This window comes from Rhinopithecus bieti, unplaced genomic scaffold (assembly GCF_001698545.2).
Source record: "Rhinopithecus bieti isolate Rb0 unplaced genomic scaffold, ASM169854v2 scaffold_33652, whole genome shotgun sequence".
Classification (NCBI taxonomy): domain Eukaryota; kingdom Metazoa; phylum Chordata; class Mammalia; order Primates; family Cercopithecidae; genus Rhinopithecus; species Rhinopithecus bieti.
This window is the reverse complement of record NW_016814761.1, coordinates 4,612,249-4,622,638: the sequence shown is the minus strand read 5'-3', so window position 1 is coordinate 4,622,638 and position 10,390 is coordinate 4,612,249. Positions and strand designations below refer to the sequence as shown.

At 47.4% G+C, this 10,390-nt stretch overlaps 1 protein-coding gene and 1 long non-coding RNA gene across 2 annotated transcripts in view; one reads left to right on the top strand and one right to left on the bottom strand.

Annotated features, from left to right (window-relative positions):
- Positions 1 to 3,523: 3,523 nt before the first annotated feature.
- Positions 3,524 to 6,061, bottom strand: LOC108515349 (uncharacterized). Its single transcript, XR_001881505.1, has 3 exons — positions 5,581 to 6,061; positions 5,208 to 5,287; positions 3,524 to 3,634 (listed from the first exon to the last, which is right to left on the bottom strand). It is a non-coding gene; the product is annotated as an uncharacterized LOC108515349 (long non-coding RNA).
- Positions 6,062 to 6,110: 49 nt separating this feature from the next.
- The window catches only part of CIMIP1 (ciliary microtubule inner protein 1), an 11,618-nt gene continuing 7,338 nt past the window's right edge, over positions 6,111 to 10,390 (top strand). The window contains exons 1-2 of the mRNA XM_017852186.1: positions 6,111 to 6,235; positions 9,107 to 9,188. Coding sequence (XP_017707675.1) covers positions 6,168 to 6,235; positions 9,107 to 9,188 — 150 coding nt within the window. The 5' untranslated portion in view covers positions 6,111 to 6,167. The remainder of the gene's footprint in view (positions 6,236 to 9,106; positions 9,189 to 10,390) is intronic.

The following is a 10,390-nucleotide window of genomic DNA, read 5'->3' as shown; positions in this document are numbered from 1 at the left end:
ATTGTTCACTCTGTGTTCCGACCTACACCACACGGGGAGCTAGGCACACGGTAGGCCCTTAACAAACACCCACAAAATTTCATTTGAAATGCCTTTCACTCAAGTCTCAGAGGGAGAGAGTGGGAAAACACAGAAAATAGCAATGCCATTCACTCTCTTTATAATCATTCAAATTGTTGAGACTGTTGTTTGGGAAATGACACATTCCTGTCCACTATCCATCTAAGGGGCCTAGACGGATATATTCCAGGCATATTTGAAATTAGTCTTATTGACGACTAAGGGCATCTGGACCTTGGTTTCCATCTTTATAGCTGTGTGACCATGAGCAAGTGGCTCAACTTCTCTGATTCCATATCCACCTCTGCAAAATAAGAATGATCATAGTCTATGTCATTGGGCTATTATGGGGATGAAATGCAATGATGCTTGGGAATTACTTGTTATTGAAAGTGCTTAATAAATTTCAGCTATTACTTCTGCTATGGTGATCATCAGATTGACAGCTCAACCATGTACACAGGAGTACAAATTTCCCTAGTGCCACCCAGTTGAGTAAATGAATGAATGGATTTTGTAATTTTATGGAAAAGAACCTCCTTCCTCCCACTTCTACCCAATGATCCAGTTTTCTTTCCAAACCTTCTGTCTGACCCTCCATGGGCCACAGAGTCCTCCCCATTGCCATCCCAGTTAAGTAAAATGGTCTGGAATCCTAGAAAATTACTGCACTTAAATGCCCAGTCAAGTTCAGTATTTGTGACTGAAACCTACATCTAACCTTTCAGAGGCAAAAGCTCCATTCCCCGACTGTCCACATTTCCAGCCAGGCTCCTTCCCAGGCATGGAAACTTCAGGGCAGATGGAAACGGGCTGCCCATTGCCAAAGCTCAGAATACCCTCTCCACCTTCACCACTAATGGCACCTGAAGAGGGCTCCCGGGCATTTCCCACCTTCAGTGGCCAGGACCACAGAGCGGGATTCACACTTGGAAATCTAAGTTGGTTCTTTTCCCCTGGCACCAGCTGACTATCTCTTCACACAGGGATTGGGCTTTTCTCACCTCCTAAAAGCTGGCTTGAGAGATGTCAGGAGAAGGGAGCAGGATGAAATCCACCCTCAGCTTGGTGCGCAGCCTCTCATTGGGGCAGCATTGGATAATTAGGCCAAATAGAGGGCAGGCTTATGAGGGAACTTCCTGGGTGCAGCAGGAGGGGTGCAGCTTTGTTCTTCTTCAGCAAGACCCAGAGAGTGATGCTAATTGTTACTTTAGGTGTGTGGAGTGGAGACTATTTGTGAAGCAGGAGGGGAGTTCGTGGGCTGTGACTAAAGAGGGCACAATGAGTGTGAAAAGAGAAGAAACTCTGGGTCCCTTAAGCTGAAGCTCAGTTAAGCCATCAAATACATTCCCTACAAATTGGCACTTTCAGCTCCAGCCTCCATGCTTTTGTTGTGCAGTCGAGGTAATGATCACCCGTGCTGTGAGAAAGGCACGCAGGCTGGCAGAAACCACTCACGGCACAAAGCATTCTTTGGTTTAAAAAAAAAAAATCATGAAATAAAAAAGAAAGCTGTTTGAGCTTAAAAACTAAAAAAGAAGCGGTTGGCTCCAGTTGTCGACATGTTTTATAAAGCAACAGCAAAATGAAAAAAATAAAAAATAAACTGTCCCAGAGAACTGAGAGAGGGCCAAAAATATTAATACATGGGAACATGGCGAACCTTCTGCAAGCTGTAAATATTTTCTTAGTTTCCCACGTGTAGTCAGCAAGTACGGCAGTTCTTTTTCTCTCTCCGCTCTTCCTGTTGGAAATCTATGTGGAATAACAATTTTGCCAGAAAAAAAAATATATTAGGTTGAAGAAATTGTGTCTGCCAGGGGCTCATGAATTGGTTTCATATATCAGAGGGAGGGGGTTTCAACCCCCAGAGCGAGGAAAATGGAGGAGGATATACAAAACAAAGAAAAAGACCACCAGAGCTTAAAACAAAAAATAGAGTTTGATGTATGTGAATGTCTCAACTTGCTGAGCATGGGGCATGGACCAGTGAAGAAATTCACTGAGGGTGGGGTGGCACCGAAGGTTCAAGATGCCCAGCTCAATTTGAATTTCAGACAAGTGAGTGATTTCTTAGTAGAAGTACAGTACAGCCCCATGCAAACTCGAGTTTAACTGGGCATCTTGTATTTTTATTTGCTGAAGCCAGCCCTACCGTCAAGTGGGAGACGTATTTCAGTGGTTGGAAGAGGGGCTCCCGGTGGTTCTGCTAACGAAGGATTGATAACGCACATCCTGATTGGACAGAGCAAGCTTGTGGCTCTGTTCATAGTTGGTTGAAACAAAGGAGTCTCAGGGGAGACCCAGAAGGTGGGCGTCTCAGGGTGTCTAAGTCTGCGTGTCAGCTGCAGTGACATATGGCAGGTTCCAATATGGCCCCACCAGTGCTGCCATAAGGCAAAACTTTGCCTTTTACAGATACCACCTCAGAAAAAGCTTGACCTGCACTGCTTCCTCAACCCTCACTTACTGCCGAAATTGACAGTCATGCTTCAGCCTTGAAAGTCATCTCGGAAGATAAAGGCATCTTCCCTAGTTACCAGAGTGAGGAAGACCCGGAAATGTCGGCTCCCCATCTTCCTCAGGAGTTCTGCCCCTAGGAAGGAAGGAAGAAGGGCTGCCCTCCGAGGCCAGGGTTCCTCACCGAGCCAGTTTTCCCTTCTCGAAAATAGTCACAAAGCCCTCTGCAAGGGGTTGCTGTGACCATCTGTATGAGGTCCTTCTCACATTGCTACAAAGAAATCCCTGAGACTTTTATAAAGAACCTCTTTTTATAAAGAAAAGAGGTTTCATTGGCTCATAGTTCTGCAGGCTGTACAAGAAGCACAATGCTGGCATCTGCTTGGCTTCTGGGGAGGCCTCAGGAAGCTGCAATCATGGCAAAAGGCAAAGGGGAAGTAGGTACATCACAGACCAGATCAGGAGCAAGGGCCGGGGGAGGGGCCACACACTTTTAAACATCCAGATCTCGCAAGAACTCACTCACAATGGCAATGACAGTACCCAGGGGATGGTGCTAAACCATTCATGAGAAATTCACCCCCATGATCCAATTACCTCCCATCAGGCCCCACCTCCAACCCTGGGGATTAGAATTCAACATGAGATTTGCTGGGAACACAGATCCAGACCCTCTCACCATGAAATCAGAGCAGGCAGGGAGGTGCCCCGTGGGGGCTAGCGAATGCTGGTGCCCTGAGGGTGACCAGGACAGCCTCAGCCTCAGGGCAGAGTCCAGAGGAGCAGTCCCTGGTGAGTGCAGCTCTGGGTCCTCTCTCACCTCTTGAGAAAGAGGGAACCCAGCCTTCGCTGGGGACAGCCTCCAGCCACTGGTCATCCACAGCCTCTCCTTCAACACTGACATGCTCAAGAAGCAAACTCCGCTTCCACCCAAAGCCACATTTCCATCTCCCCACATCTTCCCCCAAATCTTAGTGTCTTAGATTGAGGTACCTGCCTGCACCCTGGCGACAAATGTGATAAACCAGGAGTGAAGTCCTCCATTGTTTGGGAGCCCTGCTGTCAGGCCCCTGCAGAGCTCTCAGCCTCTGCTCCTCTCAGCCTCTGCAGATCCCTACAAGTGGGAGGTGTAGTCAGGATCCCCTTTTCCAGATGAGGAAATGGGGGTTCAGAGTTGTTAAGCAATGTGCACAAGGTCATTGAGATGGCACATGGCAAACCCGAGACCTGAGCTACATCGGATCCCAAAACCTGGACATTTGTCCAGTACTCTACCCATTTCTAGTCCTGGACTCAGGCTACCCTGTGCAGATATTGCCAAGGAGAATGAAGAAGACTAGCAAACTCTTACTCATCCTTGAAAACCCAACTCACTCATCACCTCCTCTGTCCTCTTCTGTCTCAACTGGGGCTGGCTCTGAATCACATATACCCTATGACATTTCATATATAAGGCTGCGTTATCATTTAGTTGCATTCACATCTGCTTACCTGCTAGATCACACTCCTGGAGGACGCAGAGTGCTTGCTTCTCCATTTCTGCACCCATTTCATTTCCGTGGAACCCTCCAGCTGCACTGGCCTCGTTTGCTTTCTTCAAACACCCCATGCTGGTTCTGCCTGGAGAACTATACCCCGCACCACCCGCTCCGCGGGAAGTTCTTCTGATCTTCCACACCAGATGTTTACCCGCATGTCTCCTCCTCAGAGAAACCTTCCCTGACCGCCTGTTTAACATAGCCCCGCAGCCCCTGGCCTGTCCCTGCCCCCGCTGGCCTCATGCCCTGGTGTGACTCTCTTCCTAGCGCATCATGCCTCTCTCCCTGGCACGAGGTCACACGTGCATTTGTTTCCTGGCTTCATTATCTGTCTTCCCACTCGATGTGCCAACTCCAGGGAAGCAGAGATGTTGCAGATCTGACTCCCTCCTGGCACCAGACACATCAAAAGCTTTCAACACACATCCATAGGATGAAGGAACCCTCAGTGTCTGGCACTGTTAATGAATTTAGTCTTAATTAATCATCTTAACAGAAATGCCTCAAAACCTCCCAAGGAGGAAAGCAGAATTTGTTCTTACTACATAATGGATCATTCTTCCTAGCCATCCACTTATTTCCTCCCAGAATATCATCCCCTCTGTTGTAAGAATGGTGACCTTGGAGAACAGTCCAGGAAGAAAACCCCAGCTTCCTGCCTAGAGATCTGTCCACCCTCTTGCTAGCCCACTAGCTTGCAGTTGGCTCAGCCGTGGGTCAGGGATGTTATATATTCATTAATTAATCAATTCAGCTCCAATGCCAGCCTCTGCTTGCCCACTCACTAATCCAGCTGAGGGACAGTCGGGACCACCCCAATACTGGGCGTGGGCCAGGCATTGCCAACAACCAAGAAAAGCAACATGTGCTATGAGGGAAAACACACCAGCTGAGCCCCCCTCTAAACACTGCACAAAAGTACAAATCTGTTGATAAGGGAAGAGGCCATGGAGATGAACCAGGGAGAGTCTCAGATACCTAAGTGGTGGATACACACACTGGCATCCTCCCAGACCAGTGCCCTGGTAATTATCTAGGAGGTAACATGTAGCTCAACTGAATCATGCTTTCTCCTCTCTCAGTCCCCCAAGGCAGGCTCTGGACATCTGCTCATCTCATGGCTGCTAAGTCAGAAAAATGTCCCCCTACCTCGTGCAGATGATTCCCTTGCTGTTGTCTCAGAGCCGTTTTCCAGCTCTAGGTCCACAACAATGGGGTATGGCGGAAACCTAGGGGGTCAATGAGTCAATCAACAAACACTGGCTGAGCACCCCAACTATAGAGTGATTACTGCTTATAGGCAGGGGAAAAGAGTGTGGCGTGGTGGAGTCCGGAGGTAACATTATCTGTGAATTTCATTTAGGGATTGTTACAACGAGTGGACGCCAACTAAAATGCATATTTTCTCCAAAGACATGTGCCGTAATATTTACAGCAGCACTTTGGTGGTGGCCAAAAACTCAATGCAACGTCCATCAGCAAATACTGTTCAGGAGCAGAAATGAACGCTAGGGCCACTCACAGCAATGGGGATGCTCTGTCAATCGTGACATTGGGCAAAGGCAGCCAGGCACAAAGGAGAACATCTGGTTGGTTCCACGCACACAAAGTTCAAATCATGGCAAAGCTAATCTTTGCAGAGGGAAGTCAATGAGAGCCAAGGAGGACGATGACTCTGGGGGCCGCTGGGGCAGGCTGGCAATGATTTGTTTTCTAATCTCCAGGTGGTGTTTACAGGCGAGCCTTCTCTTTGACATACTCAATTAAGCTCTGTACACTTGAGAGTTTGTCCACTTGTAGGTGTGCATACTTCCACTGCGGATTTAAATTTTCAAAGAAGGTTAGAGTGTTAGGTCTGAAGGTTTCCCCCAGGTTTTCCGCAGAGGAGCAAATGGGCTGAGAGGTGGACGAAGGGCCCAAACGTGAGCAAAGGATGGCAGCAAGCTCGCCCCCAAGCGACGCGGCGAAAGCACAGCGACCCCACCCTCGCCAGGTGCTGCGCCATCTCCGCCTCCGAGTCCTGCGTTGCCTGGCAACCGGTCTTCCAGGAGACGCGAGACGCCGAGCCCAGGGCCAGAGCTAGCCGGGCGCACGGAGCCCCCAGGCCTCATGGCGCAGAAACCGCTCAGCACAGCGGCGGCTGAACGCATGAACCTTGTGGCTCAGGATGAGATCTGGTAACGCCTGGGATCCGGTAACGCGGTGGGCTCTTATTCCCACCTGAAGTGTCCACACCTGGGGTCTCAGTTTCCCCACCAAGTCCAGGAGGTGGTCAACCACTAAACTCGAGGGGTGTGCGCTGAGGATGGTCAGGGGCCTTGAGGAAAGGGGTCAGTGTTAGGGACATGAGAGCGACAGGAGTGCCTTTCTCCCTTTCCTTCTCCCTCTCCTGTTGGGCCCACCAGGAAGACGTGAGAGATCGGCTTTCAACAATCAGCACAGATTTGCTTGTTGAAATCCAACTAAAGTGTTCACGTTTTTTGTTTTCTTCTTTTTTCTTCAAACCTCAGCATCCAACCAGAATGTGTTCATGTTTTTAGAACATATATATATATATATTTTTTTTGGAGATAGAGTCTTGCTCTGTCGCCCAGGCTGGAGTGCCGTGGCGCCATCTTGGCTCGCTGCAACCTCTGCCTTCTGGGTTGAAGCAGTTCTCTGCCTTTGCTTCCCGAGTAGCTGGGATTACAGGCGCCCGCCACCACGCCCTGATAATTTTTTTGTATTTTTATTAGAGACGGGCTTTCACCATCTTGGCCAGGCATGTCTTGAACTCCTGATGTCGTGATCCACCCGCTTTAGCCTCCCAAAGTGCTGGGATTATAGGCGTGAGTCACCGTGCCTGCCCAAATTTAAAAAAAAAAAAAAGAAAGAAAGCAAAATCCTAATATTTGTTCAATTTGAATGAAATACATGAAAATTCCCTGATTTTCCTGGGTTTTTAAGTAATATATTTTAAGTTTAAAGATAGATCCATTTTCTAAAAGATGTGTGTCTAGCAGACATTTGTCATGGATATTTTAATTGGCATGTTATCTGCTACGTATTATTGCATCTCTTTGAAGGTTTAACTCATATGGGAAGTTACTGATTTAGATGCAAGTGAGTAAGTTGTAGTAACAACAAAATATACGTGTTTACCTTCTAAACTTCAGTTATCCTATTTACCCTCTATAATTTTACCATTTCCTTGTAAAACCTATATTAGGCACTTCGTATGTGTCTTTCAATTGCTTTCACTTCATAAATTTATTTTATGGAAAACTTTATATGATTCTCATAAATAGAAAAACTTTATCATTTGGCATAAAATGCACACCTATTTTTTACAAAATCTTTATCCAAGCGTCCCAATAGGAGATGCTACCACAGCGAATCTGTTTCCTCTGTCTGAAATGCCCCTTCCTCTCTTCTTCACCAGACAAACTTCCGCTCATCCTCCAAGACCCAAATATAAATGGCCCCTCCCCTTTCAACAGGGCCCGTGGTTATTGAACACTTAAATTGTAACTGGTCCAAATGGGGTTAAACTGTAAGTGTAAATTGCACAACAAATTACAAAGATTTATTTTTAAGAAAAAGATTATTTAAATGACTGTCAGTCGGGTGCCGTGGCTCACACCTATAATCCCAGCACTTTGGGAGGCCGAGGCAGGGGGATCACCTGAGGTCAGGAGTTGAAGACCAGCCTGGCCAACATGGCAAAAGCCCATCTCTACTAAAAATACAAAATTATGCAGGCATGGTGGTGCACACCTGTAATCCCAGCTACTCAGGAGGATGAGGCAGGAGAATTGCTTGAACCTGGGAGGCGGAGGGTGCAGTGAGCCCTGATCACGCCATTGCACTCCAGCCTGGGCAAAAAAAGGCGAAACTCCATCAGAAAAAAAGACTGTCACCTGTTTATTCTTATGTTCTTTTTAATGTAGTTAATAGAACATTTAAAATTGTTTATGCAGCTCATATTTGTGGCTTATGTTACATTTTGATTGAAATAGACTCTGCCTTAGATGCTCATGCCCAGGGCAAAGAGTTGACCAGGGCCTCCAAAACTGTGGGGTGGGGATATGCTGATATTGAATAGAAGAATATCGAATATTCTTTTTTTTTTTTTTTTTTTTTTTTTTTTTTTTTTTTGAGACGGAGTCTCGCTCTGTCGCCCAGGCTGGAGTGCAGTGGCCAGATCTCAGCTCACTGCAAGCTCCGCCTCCTGGGCTTACGCCATTCTCCTGCCTCAGCCTCCCGAGTAGCTGGGACTACAGGCGCCCGCCACGTCGCCCGGCTAGTTTTTTGTATTTTTTAGTAGAGACAGGGTTTCACTGTGTTAGCCAGGATGGTCTCGATCTCCTGACCTCATAATCCGCCCGTCTCGGCCTCCCAAAGTGCTGGGATTACAGGCTTGAGCCACCGCGCCTGGCCGAAGAATATCGAATATTCTATTTCTTCCAAAATAGAAGAAACTAGAAAACTCAAAATGACTCAGTGTTTAATTCGATGTTCACAAAATGTGGCATGTAAGTTCGTCAACTGCAATGCCACTCAGCTCGTGGGTAGTTAGATATAAATGATATTAGCATGGAGCAAAAGCAAGGCCAGATCAGGGTGGGAAAGTGAGGCACTTGGGCTGCAATATTTAGGGAATGCTTCATGTCAAGGTTATGCAGATGCTGTCTCTGCACTTGCAGGAAGCAGGGAGTGAGCGCCTCCTTTACTTTTGCACCTCCTTAACTTTCAGGTCATAAGGGCCTCCAAAATAAGAGGTCTGGTACCTAGAAACCTCCTCAGGCAGAATCGGCCCCAGACCGGCCCTTACCTGGCATACCCTCCCAGCCGTAACAGCCAACCAGCATCTCTCCTTCGCCAGCCGTGTGTCTCCCTTGCTGGTGGGAGGTGCTCAGTGTCAGAGGTTCTCACACTCTCTGGCTCCTCACTCCATTCCTGGTGCAGAACCACTCTCCAGTCAATGTTCGTAGAGGGTGGAAATGTCCCCCACAGAACCCTTGAACCTTTTTCCATGTTGCCCGGCACTCAGAAACGTTCTTTTCCAGGAAATACCGTCTGAAGGCTGAATCGGAAGCACGGCAGAACTGGCCCCAGAACTGGGGGTTTTTAACAACCCCTTTCGAGGAGGTAAACATTTGATGAGCCCCGAGGTTATAGAATCAATCATTTCAAAGAATGAATGATTACAAAGTCTATAATTTGCGAGAATAAAATTAAACAGCATGTTGTAGGCAAAGATCACTAACTCCGAAACCAGAAGCTTCCCGCCTTTCACAGATTCCTGGGCACTGACCACAGGCCAGGCATGTTCTAGGTGCTTCGGCAGAACCAGCTGGTCAAATCTGGACAAGAACCCCGGTGCAGAGACAGGTGCTATTTTATGCCCATTTACAAATTAGGAAATTGAGCTCCCAGACCTGCAAAGCCACACAACTGATAAGGACCACACTCAGGTGAGAAGCGGGTGGGTCTGATGCCACGGCCACCTGACCTCAGACTTCCCATCTGTAAAGTAGGATGAGAGTCCTCACCTGCCTAACTGAGCAACTGCGAGGTGCAGATACAAGAAGGCCATGGACACCTCGCCCAGCCTCGAAGCCAAGTGACATACGAGGGATTCTTGGGAAAATGCTGTTGGTATTCCCTAAAAATCACAAGTCCGGAAGTCTACAGGGACCAGCTAGGTGACAGAAACAGGAGACAAGGCCAAGCATAATTAATCAGAAAGTGGGGAGACTCAGGCAAAGAGGCCACTGGTCCTGTCCAAAGAGGCAGCCAGCATGAGCCCAGACAAGTGCAACCATATGGGAAGGCCAACTGCATATTCCCGTCACTCAAGAGAGTCCAGAAAGCCAGATGTTTACATGAAACCTTCTGAGTCTGGAAATGAAATGCTGCTGTGGGTTCCGGTGGGGTGGTGGCCACCAATCTGCAACCTCTCAAACTTCAGGACAGAACACAAGAGATGCAGAATTAATTAAAACACCGCATCCACGATTCACAGCAGTGTTAACCCCATTTGTAATTCATCCCACCCGACTAGCTTTGAAATTATGCTGTTCTTAATGAGGTTGTTTTTAATTCTTGGAAGGTATCACAATTTGAAATTTTATGCATAGAATGAGTTCTTTTTAATATAATATGCATAAAGAGTCTATATTAATATTCTTTATATGTAATTAAATTGGGTTTTCAAAAAACTTGACATTGCTTTAAAATTTAAAAGGAGGAGTGGGCCGGGCGCGGTGGCTCAAGCCTGTAATCCCAGCACTTTGGGAGGCCGAGACGGGCGGATCACGAGGTCAGGAGATCGAGACCATCCTGGCTAA